This window comes from Populus trichocarpa, chromosome 12 (genome assembly GCF_000002775.5).
Source record: "Populus trichocarpa isolate Nisqually-1 chromosome 12, P.trichocarpa_v4.1, whole genome shotgun sequence".
Taxonomy (NCBI): domain Eukaryota; kingdom Viridiplantae; phylum Streptophyta; class Magnoliopsida; order Malpighiales; family Salicaceae; genus Populus; species Populus trichocarpa.
The window spans coordinates 14,753,783-14,780,423 of record NC_037296.2 but is presented as its reverse complement, the minus strand read 5'-3'; the positions used below and the strand labels follow the sequence as shown (position 1 = coordinate 14,780,423).

The 26,641-nt window shown below is 31.6% G+C and overlaps 2 protein-coding genes and 1 long non-coding RNA gene across 6 annotated transcripts; all 3 read right to left on the bottom strand.

Annotated features, from left to right (window-relative positions):
* Positions 1-491: 491 nt before the first annotated feature.
* Positions 492-8,637, bottom strand: LOC112323526 (uncharacterized). Of its 3 annotated transcripts, XR_008056979.1 has the most exons (8): positions 8,423-8,637; positions 8,200-8,321; positions 8,060-8,091; positions 7,522-7,591; positions 7,338-7,427; positions 2,019-2,172; positions 1,582-1,698; positions 492-1,328 (listed from the first exon to the last, which is right to left on the bottom strand). It is a non-coding gene; the product is annotated as an uncharacterized LOC112323526 (long non-coding RNA). The 3 variants fall into 3 exon arrangements; XR_002976959.2 differs by having other exon boundaries at positions 8,200-8,632; XR_002976958.2 differs by lacking the exon at positions 1,582-1,698 and having other exon boundaries at positions 8,200-8,613.
* A 916-nt stretch (positions 8,638-9,553) lies between these two features.
* LOC7482157 (probable fructokinase-7) lies at positions 9,554-13,281 on the bottom strand. Its single transcript, XM_002318815.4, has 7 exons — positions 13,043-13,281; positions 12,275-12,486; positions 11,721-11,933; positions 11,398-11,595; positions 11,126-11,266; positions 10,265-10,381; positions 9,554-9,900 (listed from the first exon to the last, which is right to left on the bottom strand). The coding sequence occupies exons 1-7, from the start codon at positions 13,062-13,064 to the stop codon at positions 9,748-9,750; spliced, it is 1,056 nt and encodes a 351-aa protein (XP_002318851.2). The 5' UTR covers positions 13,065-13,281; the 3' UTR covers positions 9,554-9,747.
* A 3,840-nt stretch (positions 13,282-17,121) lies between these two features.
* On the bottom strand, positions 17,122-25,462 carry LOC7482158 (agamous-like MADS-box protein MADS3). 2 transcript variants are annotated; one of them, XM_006377025.3, is made up of 9 exons: positions 25,226-25,462; positions 24,787-24,980; positions 21,256-21,334; positions 21,053-21,114; positions 19,476-19,575; positions 18,707-18,748; positions 18,415-18,456; positions 18,085-18,188; positions 17,122-17,385 (listed from the first exon to the last, which is right to left on the bottom strand). In XM_006377025.3, the coding sequence occupies exons 2-9, from the start codon at positions 24,966-24,968 to the stop codon at positions 17,295-17,297; spliced, it is 702 nt and encodes a 233-aa protein (XP_006377087.2). In that variant the 5' UTR covers positions 24,969-24,980; positions 25,226-25,462; the 3' UTR covers positions 17,122-17,294. The 2 variants fall into 2 exon arrangements, with proteins under 2 accessions (XP_006377087.2, XP_052301979.1); XM_052446019.1 differs by lacking the exon at positions 25,226-25,462 and having other exon boundaries at positions 21,053-21,116; positions 21,270-21,334; positions 24,787-25,150.
* Positions 25,463-26,641: the final 1,179 nt, after the last annotated feature.

The window sequence follows — 26,641 nt, the reverse complement described above, 5'->3', positions numbered from 1 at the left end:
TTTATTTATTTATTGACACTCAATTTATTTAATTAAATCCTTGCATAACCTTTTCGATTTATGTTTAGGATTTTTTATGTCTATTTATTTCTCGTAATTAAAATTAATGATTTTTAAAAATGAGTTTTTGAACAAAGTTATTAAACCTAACCCAACCCATGACTTGGGTCATAAGTTGGGTAGGTTAACCCATATTAACCTAAATCAACCCAAAACGACATCGTTTCAAGATTTTTTTAAAATGTTAAAACAATGCTTTTGAAAAAAAAAATTAAAATCAAACTGAATTGTTGGTTGATTAGGTTAATTAGCATATGGTTTAATTTAAAATCCAGTTCATATATCAAATTTAATAACACGGGTTTTGGATTGTCTGAGGGCAATTTTGGTTATACAAATATATTGCTGACCGAAGAGAATGATAAGATTTCAATTGTTCAATCAAAGCCCCCACGGGGCAGAAGGAGCACATGTGAAGGGGAAGGGGAGTCTAGAGATTTAAACGAACAGCTATATATAGCCAGAATAAAAGTGAGGAACAACAAATGTTTACTTTACATGGGTAAACAATATCGAAGGAATCTATTTGTAACACAAGTGAAGCAGCAGTGGGAAGTAGGATCAAATGCCACTTCTATATCAACAGACTATATACAAGTGAAAGAATACACGGGGCAGAAAATATTAAGCAACATGTAAAGGGACAAGGAGAGTCTAGAGTTTCAGGTCACAGCTTTGGCTAGTTAAAGAGTAAAGAATAAGAAATGTTCTTGAGCCATACTTCCTTGAATGAGGAATTGATGGCAAGGGTAAGTGGCAATGTGAAGTTCAAAAGGTCAGATGGCATTTTCTATATCAACAAGCTAGCTATAGCCAATTGAATAAATACAGTAGGAAAAATCAACCAGCGTATATGGAACAAAGAGCATGCTTGCTTGGTGGAGCAAAAGTAGAGGTACTCACAGTTTCAGTATAGGAGAATATGAAATGTTGCTTCTAACTTCTACCATCGACATCAAATCCTGCCACCGTCCAGCCAGGTTGGGAAAATCCTCTACCCTTGGGAACAGCCCCGATTCGCCTCCCCCTTCCTTGGAAATGGACTTTCTTCTTTCCCCTTCCTTCTACCTCGACATTAGGCTGTTGATTTTGCTCATTCATGACTTGGACATTTCCCCCATTTGCGTGACGAGGAGCATTCTCAGCCACTCCGGCACCACTTTCTGTTGAAAATGGAATCGAGGCATCTTGAGCTGGGTTGTTCGGTGCAGGTCCCATTGGTTTTCCATCCCATGGATAACCACAAGTGCAAACTTTCAACAATTTCTCTACAAACATGCAATGTGTATATCAGTATATGCCTATACTAGCACTCAGTGGAGCAGCATGATGTAAGGACAGTAAATGGAACATTCACAAACATTAGCTCCTTAAGGGCAGCCACTTTCAGAACACACCTGATGTTATGGTTTTAATGAGTTTGCTTTTACGATCTCATGCACATCAGAACATTTTCAAAGCCTATATTATGTCTCAATTGAGTTACTAGGCATATATTCAAATACAATTTTTTTTTGTTACCTGAATCAGATGCCGTTTCTTAGCCCATTTGTTATCATCTTCTACACCAAGAAAATAACCATAATCTTGCACTGCCCCAATTGCCAAAGTAAGTTACGCACACACATAGGCCAATACCTTACACATGCTCAATGCAATCCCAAAGAAAGGGCAGTATTAACTAATAGTTAGCCCATGACAGTTAATAATCAATGTGAAAGTATACCATGAGAGTGCTGTCCAAGCAATTAACTACATGTATTGATAGATAATTAGATATGACCGATAGTTTTAGAAATAGAGTTTAGGGCTTCCAGTCGTCTTTTTAATTTCTTAATTCTAGAAAACTGAGAGTTACTGCTTTCTTGAACCTGTTAGAGATAATAAAATAAATAGAGAAAACCTAACAAACAATAAGAAGTAGTGAAGTTCATAACTTCATTCAGAGATGATCTTACCAGATGATTTAAGTCTTCACACTTCTGCTTAATTTCTTCCTCGTCCTTCACAACTTTTGTTGCTGCTTCCAAGACGCCGAGACTCCAGTTGGGTCACATTGCAGCGTCTACTTAATCTTCCCCAGACCCGTGAGAATTTACTGTGACAGTATACCTGCCAAGTAACCCAAGTATCATGGTAGACCATGGAAGTATGGTTATAGTTCCATTCCATCATTCTATTAGTGAAATTCATAGCTTACAAATTTTTTTCAAGCCAGTAAATGAATAAGATTTTCAAGAATTATAAAAACCCTAAAAATAAACAGGAATTTCCATTACAATATCTAGGTTAGGAAAATCTTTCTAAAACCAAATGATTATTGGATTTTACTAACTTAACTATCATTATCCGGGGATTCCTGGATCCGCTTTCAGATCACATTCTAATCTCCAATCAAATAGAATGAAAACAGAAGATTGATTAGATATAATAGCTGCAAACAAATCTCGTGACTGTGATCAAACAACATTAGCTACGTCTCATCTCTTGATGAGTTCTTATTTCAGAAAAAAATGTTATGATGATTCTCTTTGATGCTGCTTACCAGTGGAGGTTGGATTATCTGAACTATGAATAAGAAGTCGAAGAAGTAAGGACTCCCTAGATCCGCCGATTATTTAACTATCTTCTCAAACTAGCTAGTTTGTTTGGTATCTATAGATACCTCCTTTCCAGCTCATACATAAAGGTTATCCTTGAGTTAATTTGCTGCTAAATGAAGACGGGAATGGATGGCTGAGGGGACAAAAAAGATCAATTCGGTTCATCTTGGACGGCTGGTAAGGCTGACAGAGACCATATCATAGTCAGAAAATTAGGAACTATAATCACGAGGTTGAGAGAGTTCAAGGGATTCGGCTCTTAGCTCCATAGTTTAGCGATCCATATAGGAAACAACATCTGAAGCTAGATAGATGTTCATTCCAAAAGAACTACGGAGTTCAGGGTTCGCTTACCCTAAACTAGCTGGTCTAGAAACTATGAAGTGGTATTTGTATAGGGATAAGGATAAAATGAATAGAGAATCAAGTGAAGAAACAAACTTTTTTCACTTACCCTTCATAGAATGACTATTTATATGGCTTACGCTAATAAAATGAAGCCCGCCAAAAAAAGAAATGGGAGAGTGAAGGAAAGGGAATCTTGGATTTCGAAAATGGAGCTGGTTGTTTTCCATGAGAAGACGTTGTGTTAAGGTTACCTATGGAAATGACAGGAAGGGGGAAAAAGGTGTTGTTGATGAGCTAGACTTGATCAGGCTTACTGAGGGACTCAGCCTCGTATCCAGGTGATGTTCCTTGGATACCAAGGCTAAAGCCAAACGATTGGAGTGCTTTTTTGGGCTAAACCTATTTTAGAGAGTTCTTTGGGCTTGAACATGATGTTTGCTTGATAATGGACAGAATGAGCTTTATTTGCTGCTTTGCTGAGACTAGGCTAGGCCAAGTGAAATTACCTCACTCATCAAATCATCTTAGAAAGCTCTCCCTCGTCAATAAGCTCCACATTTAAAATATCTAAAACCAGTTGGTTGAACTAGATTGGTTCTTTTATAATATTTCATATAAAAGAGAAATACTCAAATCATATATAATGATATAATTGAAATTAAGGTTATGAATTCTTTTTATAGATATGTTTATGTCTTATCAATAGGTCCAAAAACTCCTAGATCTCTCTTTTTTATAAGAGTAGGAATTGAATGGAGTTCTTTCTTTCCATTTCTTTTCCTAGCTTGATGTAAAACCCTCACTGTCAATGCTTTTTTACTATCAATTGACAAGAGTTATAGAGACAAAAATAAATAATCTAACCCTTTATATCATTTCACATAATTTGATATACAATGCTTTAATCAATTATTTTGTCAAGGTAGTTTCTTATATAAAATCATGAAAAAAATATAAATCTATACAAATAGTCCATAAAATAATAGTTATTAAAAGTTATAAGTTCATATTCTAGCCTCAGTTTGTCTAATGGTCTCTACCCAAGTAGATATGGCCCATAATCTAATGAACCTGCAACCAGTTAGTCATTTTTTATTTATTTTCTAATCAAACATCATGTTTTTTTTTTAATCTCCAAATCAATCCTTTTATTTTTTTTTTACAACAGTATATAATCTTGATCCCTTACCTTGATGCCTACAACTCAATTTGTTTTATAGTGATGATAATAATCCGTGAAATACTGTTTTTTTCTTTTTCTTGGGTTGTTTCTGAATGGCACCATAGCTATATGACCGTTTTCTTCCCTTAAAAAATGCTAGTTCCATCATCAGGACCCAGCAAGCAGCATAATTCTATCCAAGACTATCGAGATAAATGCCACTCATGTCAAAACAACACTTCCGCTAGGTAAAGGAATTGACCTCCTAATAGCCTTCTTGCTCCTTGGTAGGATGTTAATTATGTTGTTTACTGAGCCCTCATGATGGAACTGATATTTTTTAAAGGAAGAAAGCGGCCCCCTTTTGTGGTAGAGTGGGTAGCATCAATTTACCTCGTGTAGTTATGATGTCATTCAGAAACAACATAAGAAGAAAAAAAAACAGTATTGCATGGATTATTGTTATCACTATAAACAAATTGAGTTGTAAGCATTAAGGTAAATGACCAAGATTATATGTTGTTGCAGAAACAAAATCAAAGCGATTGGTTGGAAGATAAAAAGTAAAGAAGAAGAAGAAGCATGATGTTTGGTTAGAAAATAAAAAAGAATGATTAACTGGTTATAGATCCATTGGATCATGTGCCAAAGCTCTTGGGTAGAGACTGCTAAACATCATTTTAATAGACCAAGACTAGAATATGGATATAGACCTTTTGATATTTATCATTTTATAGGTTATTTATATAGATTCATATCATTTTCATGATTTCATATGAGGAATCACCTTGACCAAAATCATTGAGTAAGCCTTATAGATCGAAGTATATGAAAGGATCTAAGGGGTTATATTCATTTTTTTCCCTACAACTCTTGTCAATAAATAACAAGAAAGTATTGATAGGGAGGGTTTAGCGCCAAGCATGAAAATAAATGGAAAGAAAGAGCTCCAATAAATTCTTCAACTCTTTTAAAGAGTAGAGGTCCAAGAGTTTTTGGGCTTCTTGATAAGAAATAAACATATATAGAAAATAAGTTCATAATCTTAACTTCAATTATATCATTATATATGATTTGAGCTTTTCTTCTTTATACAGGATATTGAGTGAACTACTTCAGTCTAATCCTAATCGGTTCTAGATATTTTGGAGGTGGAGCATGTTAAGAAAAGAGCTTCCCAAGATAATGTGATGGGTGAGGCCAATTAAACAAGGCCCACTCCGTCCAATATCAAACAAATATCATGTCTAATATCAAGATTTGTTTGCAACTACTATAGCTAATCAATCTCTAGCTTCCATTTTGTTTGATTAAAAATTGAAATGCGATCTAAAAACGGATCTAGGAATCTTTTGGTAGTGGTAGTTTGGTTAGTGAAATCCAATAAGTGATTGGTTTTAGAAAAGTCTTCTCAACCTAGACATTATAACCGAAAGTCTTGCATACCTATAAGCTTTTTACAATCCTCGAAAACCTACTTCTTTTATTGGCTTAGGAAAGACATGTATCTTTTATTGGCTTAGGAAAGACATGTATCTTTTATTGGCTTAGGAAAGACATGTAGGCTATGGATCCCACTAATGGAATGGCTTCCATGGTCTACCAATCTCCTGCTTTCATTCTGTTTGATTGAAGATTATAATATAATCTATAACGGATTTAAAAATTCTATAGTAGTGGTAGCTGGGTTGGTGAAATCCAATAATTAATTAGTTTTAGAAAAGTTTTTCTAATCTAAACATTGTAACCGAAAGTCCTACCTACTTATAGAGTTTTTGTAGTCCTTGAAAACCTTTTTTTACTATCTTGGGAAAGAACCATATGCTATGAATCTCACTTATGGAATGGGACTATAAACATACTCTCATTATCTAATATGATAATTAGAGTTCTTGGTATAATTCAAGGCAACCATACTGTTACAATAAATTTTCGCAGGTCTGGGGCATGAGTTGATAAGAATAAATTTTTTTAATGGAGTAAACTACATACAAACTATCAATGGGCTTTCTAATTTATGGTCTTCTTTGTCTTTTTTTAGTGGGGATCTACTATGATAGACACCTATTGTATGTAGATGGTTTTTATTGTGTGTTTACATGTATCACTAGTAGTCAATAATATGCACATCATATCAACATATCAAATGAAGAAGGAAATACAATTTGCCAACAACATTAATGTATTAACAACCACACATCTCACAAACTTCAACTGTGTGCAGCAAGAAAATCATGAGACAAATACTACATTTCCATATCAAGGAATTGATTGCATCCAATGATTCCAAAATCAACAGATACTTGTTCTTGGAAAGCATTTCCCCATATAGCTAAATAGAGGTTGCCTTTACTTGTGAAATCTTTTTTTTAGTTTTTCAGAAAAAAATTATAAGAAACATCAAACTAAAGAAAATGTGTTTACTAACTGAGAATGAAATTTTTTTTTTTTCTGAAATTTGAAAAACACCAAAATGATTATTTCCCAAAGTCTCCAATATAAAAATAAGGGCCTTATTTATATATAATAACATGTTTCTTTGATTTTTAATGGAAAAATCTCTTTAGAATAAATGTGAAAACTAGAGATGGAGATTAAAAAAAAACATTTTTCTGAAAGTAATTACAACCAGAAATGCCTTTGATTTTTCCTATTCCTTTTTTTGGCCTTCTTTTAAAGAGCTCAGCCGATGTTTGAAGGGATTGAAGACATAAAGGTGTTTTCATTTTCTTTTGCCTTTTGCTTATAGGAAGGCACCTCATCAATTAACATTCATTTTTCATCTAAGAAAAACAAAGAGAGAAATAAAAAAGAAAAAGATTCAGTGAAAGCATGGCCTTTTTAAGGAGCTCGGCCCTAACATTGTTCAACATCGAGTTCTTAGCTCAAATCTTTATCCCCATTCCATCAGTCGTGTTCAAGATGATACAGACATGCAAGATCATTTCTAATGAAACAAAAGAAGAAAAATATGCAGAACACAATGTAATGCGACTGACGAAGGAACTGGTTTCACTACTGCATCACATCACATTCTTCCAAATACCTCAAAAATCCATTTCCACCATCCCAAAATCATGCTACCCATATTACCCTAAATCATTCAAATACTACTTTCATTACTAACAGTAAGAACCAAGTTTTGACAACGAAAAGGGACAAACCTTCTGAGCTTCTCCCTCCTTCAACCTCGCAACACGAATTCTCTCCGTCGACATCTGTATCTTCTTCCTCATATGTTCAAGCGCTTAAGCCTATCCACACCCCCATCATACACAAAAACCACCAGCAATGTCAGTAAAACACCAAATCCAAGACTGAAAAACTACAACATTGCCGCATACCAACCTGCTTTAACGTAAGATTCGCTAGCTTTATCTCTACATCACGAATCTTCGAATAATTTTCTTCAATATATCTAACATCAACAAAAAAAATTCATAAAACAAAATTATATATATTGTTCATTTTTTAATTCTTAAAATTGAAATTTACTGATTCTCTCTACATCACAAATCTATGAATAATTGTCTTCGACATATCTAACACAAATTAAATAATAAAAAAATCATCAATAAGATTTCAGAACTTCTTTTATTATTTTCTTTTAGTTAAAGACTGAAATTCACTAATTCTCTCTGCATCACGAATTTTCAAATAATTTTCTTCAATATATCTTACATTAAAAAATAAAAATAAAAATATCAAACAAATTCATAAATAAGTTATTGAAGACTGAGATTCACTGATTCCAGGAATTATTCTTGTGTTTTTTTTCTTTCTCAGAAACAGATTAAATCACTAGATAAACTGATTATCGAAACTACATTTTCTGATTATCAACACATAATTACAGATCCAAATAAACGAGAAGCGTAAAACTTACTTCCTTAATTGAAGTTGCTCTTCTTCGATTATCTAAAAAATAACAATGATTCACATTAAAATAAATAAATTCAGTAATAATTACAATAATAATCGATAGAGAGAGAGAGAGAGAGAGAGAGAGAGAGAGAAGAGTGAGACCTTCTCGGTGTAGGCAATGACAGGAGCTTCTCGAGGAAGACTGTCAGGTCCGACCTCTGGTTTAAGCATCGTCGACGGATTTGGAGATGACGACGACGACGACGACGACGGCATTTCTGTTTCTGTTTTGAAACAAATGTATTTTCAGCGGAAAATCCGAATGATTATCTTTTTTATTAATAAAAAAATTGAATAATTATCAATAAAACAAACTCTGAATTACAATCTACGGATTAGCTTATGTCTTCGCTCTCGACGATTTTAGGATCATATTTCCATATCGATTTAATGCATTTTTTTCATATTTACTTTTAATTATGTGAGTGAAATGTTAACAACGTGGTAGTTAGCATGGTAGTTGTGACATGACTATTACGTGATGATGATAATAATTATAACAATATTAAATTGATAATAATTATTATTTTATTAAAAATAATGATAATTAAAATAAATAATCATATACGATGTTATATAAAATTTAAATATGCACATAAAAGTTATACAGCTAAGAGTGATGATGATTGTGGCACTAAAATTAACAATGAATGTGATAATATTAAAATGGAAGGGTAGTTCATGCCTTCTTAATGGTAGAAGACTTGTAGTATTAATGTTTTTAATTTTTTTAAATATCAATAAAACAACACTATTTTAATTATTGTTTTAAAATTTAGATTGGTTTAATCTAATACTTAGGCTAATCCAAGTTTAAAAAAAAAAAAAACTCAGCTAGTTTAATTAAAAATTAAAGTTGATTCAGAAACTTGGTATGTTAACTCAAGTTTGACCTAGTCAAAATTCAATCATCAATCCATTAATTTATTTTGGTTAAAATAACTTTAAAATAACTTTGTTTGGATTTTTTTTTAAAAAAAATAGATCGATGTTTCTGCCACTTGACTCGGACATTATCCTAAATCTAACTCCAAGATCAAGTTTTCAAATTTTAATAAAAAATAATTGACCTGATTATCTAGATTTTTTTTCAAGTCAATACTAAGCTAGATCCAAAGCTATGATCTTTTGGTATATTCTGGTTTTTTTTAAAAAAAAATGCATATTTACTTCTTGATCCTTCTATTATAATTTCTTGATCATGCGCTAACAATGCATATTCCTTCATCCTATCTTTGTATAAACACAATCGATGTTAGGGGCAACACACTTGAAACCTTCCAGAATGTGTAGACCATGTATGTTCGAGATAAAACAGTGATAGCAAGCATGGCAAGAAAAGAAAGTTGTCGCCCTTGTGACCTTGAGGCTATATAGCTGTGTGCAAAACAACTCGAGCACGGCTAGCAAGTCAAGAAACGTCAAAACACTTGAGTTTTGATAGTGGAAGTTAATCTGATCATGTTGAAACTAGATTTGAGATCATTGATTTTATTAAATAATCAAATCTACAATGCTTGTAGGGATTGATTATTACAACCTTTGATGTTCATGAGCATGAAAGAGAAGAACAACAAGCGAAAACCAAAGGTGTTATGCAAAGATTTCAAACTACAACAACTTGGCACAAGAAAGAACACGAGGGTTGATTTATGTCTGTGCTTTCCATCCTGGGGAGACTTTCTCTAAAAGTTTCAGGACGGCTTCTTTGGTAGGTAGTGCAGGGATTGCACCTCTCTCTGTTACTGTGACAGCACCGCAGGCATTTGCAAACAAAAGAGCTTCCCTTAATAGCTTCTCATCCTGCAGGGAAGGAGGGAGGGGGAAAGGTTCGGTTAGGAGTTATTATAATGACAAATGGAGTCCACACAAATGGAGTCTGGAGTCTCGGAGAAATACAGTGAAATTCCATTCTGTTTTGTAGCAAAGGAACATTTTGATGGAGTCCACACAAATGGAGTTACTATAATGACAAATGGAGTCCACACATATGGTGTCTGGAGTCTCAGAGAAATACAGTGAAATTCTATTCTGTTTTGTAGCAAAGGAACATTTTGACTACAAGGTTGTATGAAATCTATAGGAAGCTGTATTGATACAGAGTTTTAAAATTATCAATGGGATAAACAGGTTGAGCCATTCTGATTCTGTATGCAACTATATTTACCTCGAATAGATTTAGGTTAAAAGCTAGGTTGCTCAACATCCCACCAACAAACGCATCGCCTGCACCAGTGGTGTCAACAGGCTTCACCTTAACACCAGGAACACGGCCTTTGAATTCCTGAATTGGTTTACAGTTGATGTCAATTTCCAGTGCCACATTGAAATATCAGATCACATCGTATATGAAAATAACCATCTACAAGCAGCACTGCAGTGATACTTCCATTTAATACAGCAGATTTTCAAACTTTTTGATGACTATCCCACACATATACCACCTAGACCTGTAAGTAACTTTGCATTAGATACACCTACACATTCAGAAGGATCCGCACATTCATTCAGATCATTTGCTATTTTGCTGTATAAGAGGTTCTGACTTGAGTAATTGCATATTGTCATTGTTGAAGAAATTCAGCGAAACATTTCTCTATAATATCATCTGGTAAGACATTGATGACTGATGTTTCTCGAGAGAATATAACAAAGGTTGGAATAGAATATCAGTTATTCATATGATTCCATAATTCAAATTCTGCTAAATTATCCAAGCACGATAACCAAGACAACTAATAGTTTGCTTTTTTTCTACCAAAGGCTTCGTTAGCCAAGGTCCTTAGCTGACATGAACTAACATTCCAACAACAGGAAAAGAGAGAGGGAGGGAGAGAGGGAGAGAGGGAGAGAGGGAAAGAGAGGAGCAGTTTGGCAGGAAGCCTCTTCTACAAACACTAAAGGGACATTTTTGGAGTTTGTCTGGGATATAATTGTGGATAGATTAGAATCTAGATCCTGTCTTTAGTTTGGATGGTCAACATGAAGGTTTATATTTATATATACGTGACAATAATCAGTAGGTTACCTTGGTGTAATACCGGCAACCTTCTGACCCTTCAGTTACAATCAGAAGCTTCAGATTGGGATGAAAAAGCTTGTCCAAGACCACTTTATCATCAGTATGATCATCACATCCAGTTAAGAAAGTAATTTCTTCCTCACTTATCTGCAATTTCATATAATCAACCCAATGAGTTCCAAATATATTACTATGAAAGACCCGCAATTGTTTCACTTCAGAACAATAAAATTGAGCTGGTGTATATGTGCTTGTGCAACAGCAGGTTTCAACTACACCTTAATAACATCAGCTTGTTCCCATATGCTCATTATGCCTTCCCTAGCAGCCTCAGCTGATGGCCATAATGCCAATCTCAAATTTGGATCATAAGAAAGGATGCTGCCAGACTTTTTGGCAATTCTCATCGCTGCAATATGGCTTGACCTGCAAGGTTCTGAAATCAAACTAATTGATCCATAATGAAAGATCCTGGCCTGCAATCAATGCAATTTTGGAAGTGAAAATTTTTCAAATGGATATCTTCCAGAATTTGAAAACTTGTGGAATGCGTCCTAACATGCTACATCTTTCTTACTAAAACCAAAAGGAGAAAACAGACCTGCTCAAGGAGGTTTGTATCTAATTCTGATTCTTGAAGAAGCATGTCTGCACTTGGATGACGGAAAAATAAGAATTCACGCTCACCATCAGCTCTGAGCGTAATAAATGCCAGAGCAGTCCTCGCAGTGGAATCAAATCGCACACCAGAATTATCCACATTGTTTCGTTTCAAAATGTCAGACAGCATGTACCCAAAATCATCATCACCAAGCTGAGAAAATATGCCACAAAAGTTGAAATTAGAACTATGGCTAGATAAAAAGCATGGATTCATGGACACCAAAATTGTTCACGACATTAAAAAAAAAAACAGGGGACTGAGATCCTGCAATGTCCAGTTTACTGTGAAATTACAAAATTCCATTTGGCCAAAAGTTTGACCAAATTCCAATTGAAATGAAATCTTTATGATAAATCAATGCAATTTCAATTTAAGTTCCATTTACCCAATGCATTAAACACCAAATAAAACGAATTAACCAAGTGTTTGGCATGTGCAACGACAACAAGTCATTCCATAAATAAGTACCCCAGAACCATATCCAAATGCACCTTGCCTATAAAAGCTGATGAACCACCTAGTCTTGATATACCAACGGCCACATTAGCAGGAGCACCACCAGGAGCCTTCTTGAAAGCAGGTGCTTCAGCCAGTGAAACCCCACCAACTGTTGGTACAAAGTCAATCAACATTTCCCCGAAACAAACAACTAGCGAGTCATTCGCTCCTTCTTCCGTATTCAATGCATGATTATTAGAATCACCTACAGATTTTCAATTGCTTGATATCAGTACAATCTGCACATCAATAACTACAAAATCACTCAGCAAATTGGAGTCTAAAAAAACTATGGCTCCCTTTGTCATTCCCAAGACCAAAAAAATCTCTTTAGATCAGATTCAGATTAAAAAACAATTCAACTAACTGTGAATTAACACAAATTTTCAATCTTGATTAGTTCACAAATCAATAGTCATTGATAAATTCACAAAATCAATCCTATCTTTTTCCGGGTTGGTCCACCTAAAGCACTATAAGCTAGTATACAGTAACTTCATTGTACAAGATAAGAAAAACTTTCTACAGGACTCAAACAGAGACAACAAACCAAAGAGGAATAAAGAAAGATCTATGAAAGAAAAAACAAGAAACCCAAGATCAAGAATCACACGCACAAAATAAAAAGAGAAAAACACAAAACCAGCTCAAACCCAATAAGAAATCATTGAAAAGAACATCAAAACAAAGAAACAACAAGCATAGCATTGATCAATCAAGAAAGCAACAACTTTAAAAGAAATGAAACAAAAGAGAATTACATGGGACATAATCCTCAGCCATTTTACAAGCGTTAAAAGCAAGAATCAAGAGAGAGGAGGAGGAGGAGGAGGAAGAGGAGGAAGTGTGGTGCAGTGTAGGTGTCTTATATAGAAGAGGAGAAGAGGAGTTATGGAAGGAGGAGATGACGGTGCTTGCTTTGTTGGAGACCTTACACTATCCTGAAGGATCGTTCTAAGTGACAAGTTGACAAACAGAGCTGCAAACTAATTATCTATTCCTTTCTCTCTTTTTTGGCCTTTTAATTATCACTTTCCTAGTATTTTATTTTATCTTACTTTCTTTTTGTCTTATTCTTAGATGTTAACATTATTGTTTAATTTTTGTTTTAATAAATAATAAATCAGTCCCTCTGGTTTAAAATAAATAAATTAAATAGTCCTTCTAGCTTTAAAAATAATTAATCATAACATTTTACTGTTAATTATAATTGGAAAGTGATATATGTTTTTATTTATTTATTTGGATCTTTGCATGTTTTAAATATCATCATTTTGAATTTAATAATTTGAATTTGGATTAATTGTTGGATTTTTATGATACAATTTAATGTTGTCATGTTATTTTTTTAAAATCATTAAATTCAAATTGACATAATTTATTGTATCATAAAATACAGTAAATTATGTCAATTTGAATTCAATTAATTTAAAAATATAACATGACATGGCATCTATATAACTATGAGAGCATGATGATTACGATATGATGTTTTTCTTTTATTTAAAGAAATATTTGAGAGTGTGTTATCAATTATTTTTTAAAGTATTTTTTACTCGAAAATATATCAAAATAATATTTTTTTATTATTTTTTAAAAAATATTTTTGACATCAACAAATCAAAACGATCCAAAAACATAAAAAAATCTTAAATAAAAAATTTTAATTTTTTTGTAAACTACCCAATACTTAAATATCTAGTGGAATATGTCCTTGTTACCCCAATTGAATTGTAAATAAACTATATTCATGTTTGTTAGACCTAGCATTGATTGGTCAAACTAAGATATTAATTACGAGTCATTGGATCATTAGGTTATTGTATTGAATTGTTGATTAAAAATATTATAAGAAATTAAAATTAATTCAAACTTTTTTATTATATTCAATCAGGTTTTAAATTAATTATAATCGGTTAATATTTTAAATAATTATTAAAAAGAAACCTAATCCAAATCTACATTCCAGGTACTCGGTTTCCTGAGGGTTTAGGGTTGGTAAAGAATATTATATATTGAATGTGCATGCATGTTTTGATGACGTGGCAACCTTGATGACCAAGGCTGTGAAGAAAGAAGGTGAATCTTAGCAGCATAATTAGCTGGAAAGTATCCGAAGATGCATTTTGCAAATTCATAAAATAAAGAAAAGCAACATTTTTGTCTTTTGACCTCCGCCAATGGTTCACAGAAAAATCTAGCCGGCCACAAGCAGTTTTTTAAAGAGGGATTTTACAGTATTCAGAAAAAATAATTATTTATATATACTATTTTAAAAAATAAATAAATATAAAAATAAAAGAGAAACAAGAAAAAAAATTCAGCTTATAGATAAATTGTTTTTTTTTCATCATCTATCTATGAATGAGCCTAAGCAATAACTACTCATAATTATTCCCCTAGCACCATAATTTTTATTTTATTTTTGTATTTCTAACCAGAATTTGCTTTCAAGAAATTGAGATTAAGATTAATGTTAATCACCAAGTAATGATTATTCTTGGCATTTTATTCCAATTTACACATATTATAGGCTTAATTGTTTTTCCTACTATGAATTAATTAGGGATCAAAATTGATTTACGCCATCAAAACATGGAGATTATAGGAAGTTTTCTCCAATCCGAGCAAGATGAAATTATTTTCCCTTGACATCCGATATAGATTACCAGTAATCATGCATCAATTAATTTGTTCGATCTTAGGATAATGGGATACCTACTGAAATTGGGATTCTCAGTAATATGAGGCAACCCTCTACCAATTGGAAATTCAATTTTCGACATATATATATATATATATATATATATATATATATATATATATATATATATGTCGATGACGTCGATGTCGTTGTCGTTCTAGTATTGGAAGGTCCGAGGAGGGTGACTGTTTTTGCAACTTGCAAGGACATGGATGCATGAAAATTGTTTGTATATATGCTGTATAGAAGACATGAACAAAATTAATAAGTCGACATGAAATGGTTGTTGTCGTCATCATCGTTAAGAAAAACTATATCTTACAATTAGCCCTAGCTAGCTAGACGACATGGGGAAGTCTGTAAATTTGAAGTTAATTTCTTTTACTTTTACAGCCATGTTACACATATGATGATGTCGTTTTTTCTTGGATTTTTTATCGAAAAGTCAATTAATTATGTCTGATAAAACAAGAGCTAGCAGTAGAATTCGAACAAGACTCGTCGTTAAGAATTGAAAAGCAGATTTATTATTAAAAGCTTTATTTCAAAGCTTTTCTAGCTTTTGATTCATATTATTTATAATTTTTAGTACGAGCAGTTGTTGGGCCCCTCCAAAAGTTTCAAAAGATCACTTTAGTCCTTGAAGTTTAAGCATATTTGCATATTAAGCCCTTGCAAATTACTGTAGTCCTTCCAAAATCTTAACTCCAATAATTCAATTCACCGTCCAATATCACTGAAAAAACAAATTTGGACCAAAAACTTTTTATTTCTAATTACCATTATAGCAACATCCACAACTACAATCAGAACTATTCTCCTCCATGCTAAAACAACGGGGGTGCATTGCTAAGTTTGCACCCATTTTTTTCATTTTTCATTTTTTTTCCTTTTAATTTTATAATTTTTTCTTAATTTTATTCTAAAAAAAAAATTAATGGTAATTTAAATTGTTTTTTGACTGAACAAGTTGCTTGCATGACATTAATTTAACTTCGGCATAATTTAATTTTAAATTCAAGTTAGGTAGGGAATCAAGTCATAAGGTTTTTTATTTTGTCAATTTTTTTTTTCTTTTAATTTCATTTTCAAACTTTTTTTACAGATCGATTGAGTTGCTTTTGCACTAGCCAAGCCAACTGGATCATGTTAAGGAATCTTTCACAATGTTTAATTTTAAATCTTGGTTAAGCATGCAGGTTACTTTTAGATAAGTCAAGTCGATAGAATCTTGTTGCATTAACTCTTGTATGATTTAATTTTAATTTCAGGCTAAATAAAAAATTAGGTCGGGAGATTTCAAGATTCACTTATTGGGCTAGGTTGAAAAACAATATAAAATAATTATCTATAACCTAAATAATTTTTGCTAGGTTTTAAAAAACAATAATCCAACTCACAATATAACGTGAACCTGTAAACTAATAAAAGTTATTATTACAATCACAATCCAATTATTGTTATTTAAACCGGACTGGAGTGGTAGGTTTAATTGGTGAATTGATAAACTAGCGACTCAACTGATTCGGTTTTGATAAAAGACCATTTATGTAATTGAACCCATTAAACCGGGTGGGTACCGGTAGGTTTTTTCGTAGAATTGGTGGCCTGAATCGGAGTGGACCGTCGAGATCAAAACTGAAAGGTTAAAGGAAGAATTAGGTGGAACATTCAAAACGCTGTTGAGCTTCCTAAAAGCTCAATATCATTCAATTCGCTACTGTAATGAATGGCAGCCTGAACCCCAGCAGCTGCAGCCTTGCTTTCTTCGTCCTTCGTCCTTCAATTTTTGCCGCAGCTGGGATCAAAGGATTGCTTGAACCTTGAAGAAATTCTTTTCTCCAGTTGGACCAGTCCTACCTAGTCCTTTCTTTTGTTTTTTCCCCTCCAGCCTAGCCTCTCTTTCTATACATTATATTTATTAGAAACAAATATATTAATACCTCATCTAAAAACTTAATTAAACTCTTAAACATGAATAGTTTTTTGATATGATATTGGAAATTTTTAAATCGATGAAGATATAATTTTCTACAGGGACTTGGTCCCAAGTTTGGCTAGATACTTTTCCAGAGGACATGCATGCTTTTACAGAGCTTTGTTAATAACATTTAAATCAAGCAGTACAGATAACCAAATCTCAAACAGTTCCAAATCATGCTTTAATTAGAATAAATACTGCAATGTCATTAATTACTTGAGCTAATTAAACACGTTCATGTTCATCAAACATCAACAATTTTGGAACACATCTTGGAACCCATTAATATCTCATATATCATACACACACTTGAAGGACTTATAATACTTCACGAGAGCCATCTTGGAGTAGGGTTGCTCTTTCCTGGAATGTTAGTCCTGGCATCAAAGGCTTGTTCTTGGTAAACAAATTGATGGTGCCTGTTTGACAAGAAACATTTTTTGTGCAAAAAAATAAAATTGTTTTAGGTTATTAAACCATGTGATAAAATTAATTAATTATAAGTCAGGATTAATTTAATGCTGTGATCTTAAGAGTTAACCAATATTGTAATTAATAAGGTCGGGTTAAATTAAAGTCCTAAATGTACATATATAAGCTTCCACACACTACAAGTACTTGTAATAAATTTGAGACTAAAGCTTTTAGGGCTTAGGAATTTTTATTTAATTAATTTTGAGAAATTAAGAATTTTATTCTCTAAATATTAATTAATGAACACTTAATATCCATAAACATATATATATATATATATATATATATATATATATATATATATATATATATATATATAAATGTTGACATAAATGCGGTCATCTGCGTTATCAAAAGGATGCTAAAGAAGTGCTTGAGAGTGTAATAGCAATTATGATTTAAAGTGTTTTTCACTTGAGAATATATTAAAATAATATTTTTTTATTTTTAAAATAATATTTTTTTATTTTTAAAAAAATATTTTTAACATTAACATATTAAAATGATATAAAAATATAAAAAATATAAAAAAATTAAAATTTTTAAAAACGTGATTTCAACTATTCCAAACACTGGATAAGTAATTCATATGTAAACATCCAACATAGTTCACTAAATTAAAGAGGAAGAAGAAAGAGGCATACCCCATCTGTAAAGTGGGTAGAGGTTCAGAATGCTTATATCCATCTGCCTTGCTAGGGTCTCGTACACCTTGAATAGCTGGGAGACGCAGAACAACTTCCTCTAGCTGAAATTTCAAAAACCATCAGCAAACTTAATCAGCTTAATCCCCTCCTTTTTTTTTGTTAATAGTCGAAATTTTATTAAGAAAAAAGGCTACAAAGATAATAGCCTAACTTAATCCCCTCCTTGTATGAAGACAATAAACAGCTTCCATGCATTACCATCATACACAATTTGGATTACATTTCATGTGACTTGTATATATGTGCAAGGTCGAGAAAGAAGAATACCTTGGTCTTGAGCTGTTTGTTTTCCTCTTCAAGCTCTTGTTCCTGCATGATAAGAAAGATGATCAAATTTTGTAACAGTGATTCTGTTTTCAGTCCACCACAGCTTGAGCAAGTCTTTAACCACCATGTCAATTGCATTAAACATTCTCTTCGATTTGATCGTGACACTTCCCCAGAGAGTCAAAGGGAGGGTGAGAAGTTTGCTATTACGGCTGCCATAGATGTAGCAGTTGATGGAAGCAAAGTTGGGGGGGGGGGGGGGGGGGGGGAGGGGGGGGCAATGCAATCTTACCTTTAGGCGTAACTCTTCCATTTTATCAAACATCAGTTGTGTCTGCATTGATGAGGAGAAATTAAGCATTATTATGGTCATCTTTATCAATTTTACCATTTGAAAGATGATCTTTATATATTAAATAATAAATATTATATAGAATAGCTAGCTCGAAAAGGCCAGCAAGGAGATTGAAAGGGAACAATATGGGCCACTCTGCAGCAGAAGACTTCAAAACCATCATTAGACAGGAATACCAAACGTAGAAAACAATGCTGACTACTTTCAAAACCTAAAAAGAAAGAATATGTAACCCTAATTGCCAAAAAGTCACCTACAAATTAAGATAAGAAAATCTATTAAAGGTAAATAGATAAAAATATAAAATAAATATATTTTTAAGACAGTTCTAAAATGAATTTTTATCCTTTCAAATTAAGATATATAAGAGGATTCATTTCTATTTCAAGATAATAATCAAATGACTATATAATAATTCTAATATTTCAATATATAGCAACTATATCATCAATCTGATGAGTATTTTGGTACAAAATACTAGCAAGTAGATAACATGGAAGAACTTTGCAATGGTCCATAGAAAGCGAGTCCAGCCCCTGAGACTTGAGAAAAAAACTGGAGAGATTTTAAACAGGGGCGAACAATTCACATAAAAATTGTATCATTTTTTAGCCAATAAATTAACACATTTCACACTAGTTTTTATAATTGGTAAGAAATTATATAAATCTTTGAATTTAACCATAATGCGTGTAAATGTATGTACCTTCCTTTGCCTAGCTTGTGAAAGAGTTTTGTCAAGCTGTTTCTCAATCTTCTCCAACTCTTTAAATGCAAGTGGTTCAAGATCTTCTCCAAGAAAATTCCTGAAGAAGAAACATATAAAATTCTCTAATTTATTAGCATGTTTTAAAAGTAGAGTGGTTCAAGCTATTTAACATGTGTTTCGTCATAGGTCGAGTATTATTTTTTTCTTTTTAAAAAAAATAGTGTGTATGCATACTTTTACAACGTGTTTTTGTACATAAAGAAATTTTAAACGGAATTTGAAAAGTTCATGCATATGTCTAATTAAATAAATTAAGAACCATTTATGCAACAAAAAAATTATCAAGTTCAATCCCTACCAAGCCAAAGTTAATCAGCCACATCCATGACCCGAAGTTAAGAACCAACAAAATATTAAAGTGACTGGAAAATAAAATCAAACCATAACAAATTACATTAATCAACTAATAATCAACCAAATATTTAGTGATAAAATTAGAAAAAAAATAAGGCTTAGGCACGCGAGCCTAGAGTAGCCCACGCACATGTGCCTTATTGTTAAAAACAATTTTTTGAAGAGCGGACGACAAGTGGTCCACCCCTTGATGCTTTGAAAAAATTGTTTGCATTGCCTAGATTTTAGCAACCTTCAGTAGCTAGAAATCGGACTAGTTTGTTTCAGACCAAGAAAAACTCATTTTCAACCCGAAAAACAAAACAAAAAAAAACTCTAAACACCTTGTAAAACATATCATAACCTCTAACAACCCAAAAATTAGCTTTAAAACCCACAATCAACCCGTAACTAAAAACATTTTCGGGTTCAAATATATCATCTCATGCAAGTTTAAGGGAAAAAAACACCTTGTATAAACTTTCTCCATAAAAAGAAAACTCATTTACACTAAAATCACCTGTTTTTTTACTGGAATCTGACCACTTTCTCTCTTCTCTTTCAAACCAAGGACCAAAAAAAAAAAAAAACTTGGGATCAAAATTGAATTTCAGAAAATGTGAGGAACTGAAAGTTTATAATATGAGAAGTTGAAAGACCAAAGTGTATATTTAGCTCCAAGTTTAGAAAAATCATCTATTTTGCCATGTTTTTCATTTTAGTCCCCTATCTTTAAATATTTCATTTCCTTAGTAAATATGCCTAATTGGCCATCAATTTAGGTCTATAAAGGTGTAATCAAAGAAAAAAAAGTAAAGGGACTAAAAAAATCATTGTGACAATTCACAGTGATTTGTTTTTTTGATAACAGTAGCATAAGAAACAATATTTTTTCCACATCTTTTACAGTGTTTCTTAGTTTATTATTTATACAAAATAGATGTAATTCAAACTTGTGACCTTACTCCCTCTACTCCTTCTAGATTCAGTACAGAGTTTGAGGGATAGAAAGGGTCTCAAATTCAATCAAACCCCACTTAGGAAAAAAATTATTTACTTCCCTCCTCCTTCTAGAAATGAGATTGTATCTATCATTAAGTATTTTCAGTCGCATTTTAAAATACTTATTTTTATTTTATTTTATTTAGAAAAAAAATGAAGAGATTAAAAAATGAGATCACCTTTGAGAGCGTTGAAGAGTCTCACATTTTGCCCTTAACCTGGAGACCTCTTGGTATAAGTTCTGGAATTGATCAACAAAAGAAGAACAAATTAATGCATTTAAAAAGATATTGTAACAAAAAAAAAAAGAATTAAGTTCAAGAATTGGAAATAAGAATTGTGAAATTAGTTTAAGGATTAAAATAAGATGAATAAAACAAACATGTGACCCTTCCTCAGGGATGTTGGTGTCTTGTGTGCTGTAGCAACATTGTCGATATCGCTGAAGGATACTGTTCATACTGATTAAGAAGAAACAAATAATAAACCAATATTAAATTAATTTATAAAAATAAGTGGAAGCAACAAAATTAAGAAAAGTATAAAGAGAAAAATCATTCAAATCCTCTTTCCTTTATTTTTCTTCTCTAAGGTTACACCACCTCCTTTATGCTAATTAAATTGATACACTAAATGGTTTTGTTTCATGTTTAATTAAATAAAGAGGCTTTAATTTCTTTTTCCTTAGCATGTAGGGACTTTAATTAATTTTTTTGACAGAAAAATAAAAAACAATAATTACATCCAGCTATTTAACAAACACAAGCATCACTCGTAAACACAAGGGTATGTATAAGATTTTTTTTCTATTTTGAATAATAACTAAAAAAGGTTTTGTTGTTTTTTATTGTCTACATATAACTATGATAAGAGCCGGTTTATCAAAATAAATAATTTAGAAAGAATTCTACTGGAATAACTTTTCTATCATTTGTCTTCTTTTTACTTTTAAAATATGAGCACGAAATCATTAAAATATCTATTTTATTATGATTAAAAAGATATTATTCAGATATTATTTTAGTCCCTTGCCTTACCACTCAGTCATGCCACCAAATCAATATAAAATAGATAAAAATAACCCTTTTTTTTTCTTCCTAAACTTCTTTTTTTTTGTACTTATATCCTGAATCTCATTTTTCTTAACTTGAATTCCTTTTCTAAAAATAAATCCTTCCTTTTTTTTATATAGTGATTAATATGATTATGAACACCAAAAAAGAAAAAAGGTTGTGAAAAATCCTTTCATGTCCTATGTTTTTCCCCTTTTTGTACTTCAATAAATATTCATGTTTTATTAAAAACAAAATAAATAAGTTTTTTCTGTTATGTAGTGACAGGAATGATTTCATCTTGCTTCTACAATCTATTCTATTAAGATTACTACATCGAGATATAAGAGACAAAAACAATTAAGTGTGGATATGTCTTTTCGTATCTTATTTTTTTAATAAAAATTCATTTTAAAATTATCATAAAAATAAAAGATAGATTTATTTTATATCTTTAATTATCTTTGTTCCTCCAACCAAGTATATTTTTGTCTCTTCTATATTTATCATTTTTTTTTCTAGAACAATAACCAAAAAAACCTTAAATATTAATATAAAAAAAGTACTAAATTAGTTTACTTGTAACGTTATTATTTCAAGTTCAAATCTAATAAAAGATAGGAAAAACATATTGTGAAAATATTAATTTAAATATGCGTAATATGAATAAGAGTTAATTAGAAAGAGATTTGGTCAAAAGTTGACAAAAAAAATATGGATGTGCTTAATTACATTAGAAAAAAAAATTATGATTATTCCTAAACTTAATAATTTGAGTAACATTGACAACAATTAGGTGATCGTAATTTATTTCTTATTTATCCCATCCCAGATAGGCAAAATAGATTGAGTTTCTACCCAAAACAAATGATATTAAATTTAGTTTCTCTTAAGTTAGCTTCCACTTGAGTACTTGAGATAATTAAGCTGATTTAATCTAAGCCCAATTTGTTCAAATTTCAAAAGAAATAAATAATAAGCATGATACATTTAGAAAATAAAATTTTTAAAATTTTTATTTTCAAGCAATTAACTTTATTTATGTAAATTTAGTGGAATTTATGTAACTTTAAATTAAATTATATTAAATTGGGTCTAAAGGTATTTGTTTCAAATGTCATTAAGTAATATTTGAAACAAATGTAAAGATATATCACAATTACCACTCAAATTAAGAAAAATTCCACTAAAAATATATAATAAAGAAACTTATAAAATGTCATTATAATGTATATCTATTATAAGATTTAGTTTAGTAAGTTTTTTAAAAAAAATAAACACCATTAAAAGTTAATTTTATTATAACGGTTGATTTGAACATAATTGTTTTCTCAAAATCAATTTTTACTAAAAAAATGATATATATCTAGGAATAATAGTTCCAAAAAAGTGTGAATATAAATTAATGATACATGCATGAATAAAAAGTTTAAACGTAGTTTTTAATAAAATATCATTCATTTTCTAACATTAATAATATCAGTACAAAAGAGTGAAAATGACTTAAGACCAAAATAAAAAAATGATTTATAGGAAATTAACTAATGATTAAATTTAAAAACTTGATGAATTATAATTTAATTTAAATATTTTTAAAGTCTTGATAATCAAAATAAAGTACCAATATAATACTACATATAGTTTAGAAGTGATTTAATTAGCTTCTCTTTTTCTTTTTTTTTTGTATTTAGGTTCTTATGAGGTATACAGTAAATAAAATATGGGACTAACATTTCTTTTAGGATTCATTCTAAAAGAGCCTAATTTTTATTATTTTAAATTTTACCAATATTAATATTTTTCTCAATCGGAGGTGAGGTTGAATTTACTTATTAGTATTGATAATTTATTATAATGTTATTACTATTTTAAATGCATAATAGTGAATTAAGATTTTTAAAGAATTCATAATTTTATATATAATTATGAATTTAGTAATTAATATATATATACAAACAACACACTTATTCATTCTTCACAGGCTCCTAGCTAGTAATGGAGTTGGGTATGTTCCATTGGGAATTTGAAGGACAAACAACAAAAGCTTTTGCCATGTTACTCTCATGTGCATCATCACTAGAAGTCAACAGAGGAGAAACAATGCTCCAAATTTAAAAGCACTGTTCAAATCATAAAGCAATCACATCAGAATGCAGAGGCAGATTAGAAAAGGAAGGAAGAACTATTCAGACACATTACACAATCACATCAAATGCATGCCCAGAACCTGCAGGATGGTGGTGATACTGTTCTTGGCCAGAAGATCTCACTTCCTACCCACAGCATATATAATACTAAGAGAAATATACCATTAATGTTGTCAGGAAAGTAATCGCACCAAAGCCATCTTGGTTCACCTCAGCCAGGTTTTGGCGCGTCATTACCTTGATTCTTGAGAAAGATCAAGAACAATATAGACGAGGAAAGAAGCCATGATTTGACTCTTCAATAAACTACTAGTTTTGAATCTGGCTGGACACATGTCTCAGCAGAGACAGAAACCCTAGACACCACCCCCACCCCTAACCCAACCTGTCAGTCTGAGAAGACTGTAGAGGCGTCATGGATAACAAAGGACACACAAAAACGTGTCGAGATAGCATTGGGAATTAAGTAGTACTTGAAAACCCCAATTTAAAAGATTAAAAAAAGAAAAAAGAGAGAAAGAAATCCGATCTCCCTCCCTTGTAGATCCAAGGAACTGATAAAGTCTGTGTGTTAACCAAATCTCCCTCCCTCTTTCTCTATATCATTTGTGCTAAAGTTTGGTGAATGAATCTTGAAGCAAACAACAGCAAGAAAGCAGGAGAGGAAGATAGGAATATAAATAAACGAAAAAGGGGGGAGAAAGATAAGCTTACTCAATGCTACTAAACTCAAAAAGCTTGCCATGGCTAGAAAAGATGATAAGAGCAACCTCAGCATCGCAAAGAAGCGAGAGTTCATAAGCTTTTTTGAGCAAACCATTTCTTCTCTTGGAGAAAGTTACCTGACGACTGATCTTGTTCTCTATCCTCTCCAAAACCACCTTTCCTCTCCCCATTTCTTTGGCCCTCTTGAGGAAGAAAACATAAGAACAACAAACAAATTTAAGAAACAATGAATTATTCTCTCCCTTTAAATATTATCTTTAATATTTATGTATTATTTATCTGATCCCTAATTACATCACTGTCAAGCTAGCCCTAAAAAAGTTCGCACACTGGGGTTAAAACTTATACGGGAATGAAACACAAACTTTATGTTAATGGGTTTTTTGCTATAAGAGGAGAAACTGAAAAATAAGGCTGAGTGTTTTACCACTCTTAATTTGTAACAAAATAGGATGGTGATGACTGAATTTTCTTTTCTTTCTCTTTTTGTCCAGTTGCTTCTTACAGTTTCCTTCAGTTTGTTAGCTTCATGTATGTTTATCCGTGCACAATATACATAAAAATAGGTGCAGACATATATATGAGTGGAGATAAAAGGATAAACTAATATGAGAGAAGTTTAGGGGTATTTTCCCAGCATGTGATAAGAGGGAATTCAATCTTTAGTTTAGCCATTTTTTGGTGAAGAAATTCATGTGTGTCAATGGTTTTTTTCTTTGAATATCCCTAAGAAATGAGATTGAGCTCAGTACAGAGATTTTTCATTAAATTAGTTTTCAGGTGATTTTAAAGTGTTTTTAGATTATTAGGTACGTAGTTTGGTGATATTTTTATGATGTTTTAAAAGTTCTTTTAAATAAACATGAGTTGAAAATGAATTCTCAACCAGAAAACCCCTCCTCTTGATTTTTTTGGTTGGTGGTTGAAATCTAGGTTATAACTTAGCAAGTGATGCAATGTTTGTTACTTATTTTTAAAAAAAAAAATAGAGAGAGGCAAACGATCCCTTGAAAAAGAAAGAAATAATTAGCTCATGCGTATTATTTAGGCTTACGCAACTGGGTTGTTTTTTTATATTTTGATTTTTTTTAATTTTTTTTTAATTTTAAATTGATTTTTATATTTTTATCATATAATAAAATAAAATAATCAAATCCAGTAGAGTTTATAACCCGAGTTGCAAATTAAGCTAGTTGAGAGGATTAATATGAGTTGTTTTTTTTTTCTTTAATTTTTTTCTTGGGGCATGTCAAGATAATAAAATCACTTTAAAAAAAATTCATGATTTAATTTGAAATTTGAGTTAAACAAATAATCTTATTAAAAGTTTTTAAATTTTACTTAATAAAAAAATCCAAAAATTTCTTACACATATATAATATTTTTTTTTTACATTTAAAAATAATTAGTCAAGTCACGGCATAACACGGTGTAACCTGGTTTAGTCACCACAGGTTGTGAATTTTACTTTTTCAAAAAAATTGAAAAAAAAAAAGATGGGCTGAATTGAAGAGAGACAGAGGGAGAGTCGTGAATGTCTCTGTTGTTATTCAGTCGTTTTCTAGTGTCACTTTCATATGGACAATGGAGGACATACGTAGGGCAATCCCGCGTGAACTCTCTTCAATTTCTCCTTAAATATTAGTGTTCTTTTTTTTTTAATTGATTTTATTTTTATTTTACTGGTTTCTCTCTTAACTAGTGTACAACCATGGAAATTATGAGAGATTACTATGTGTCAAGCTTTGTACAAATGGGGGAACTTCAAAGGTCAAAAAGGTTGGAGGTGCGTGTCTTCTTCCCATTTCTGGTTTTGTATACTGCCCCAGAAGACAGAAGTTGG

What these genes read in the sequence shown, in the direction of transcription:
- LOC7482157 (XM_002318815.4), bottom strand. Translation starts at nt 13,064, where the DNA reads ATGGCTGAGGATTATGTCCCAT. An exon ending in GGCTGAGGATTATGTCCCAT is followed by an intron (nt 12,487 to 13,042) that starts GTAATTCTCTTT and finishes GAAAATCTGTAG; the next exon opens with GTGATTCTAATAATCATGCA. An exon ending in TTAACCTAAATCTATTCGAG is followed by an intron (nt 9,901 to 10,264) that starts GTAAATATAGTT and finishes CCTTCCCTGCAG; the next exon opens with GATGAGAAGCTATTAAGGGA.
- LOC7482158 (XM_006377025.3), bottom strand. Translation starts at nt 24,968, where the DNA reads ATGGGGAGAGGAAAGGTGGTTTTGGAGAGGATAGAGAACAAGATCAGT. An exon ending in ACTCTTCAACGCTCTCAAAG is followed by an intron (nt 19,576 to 21,052) that starts GTGATCTCATTT and finishes TTTCTTCTTCAG; the next exon opens with GAATTTTCTTGGAGAAGATC. An exon ending in CACAAGCTAGGCAAAGGAAG is followed by an intron (nt 18,749 to 19,475) that starts GTACATACATTT and finishes TCATCAATGCAG; the next exon opens with ACACAACTGATGTTTGATAA.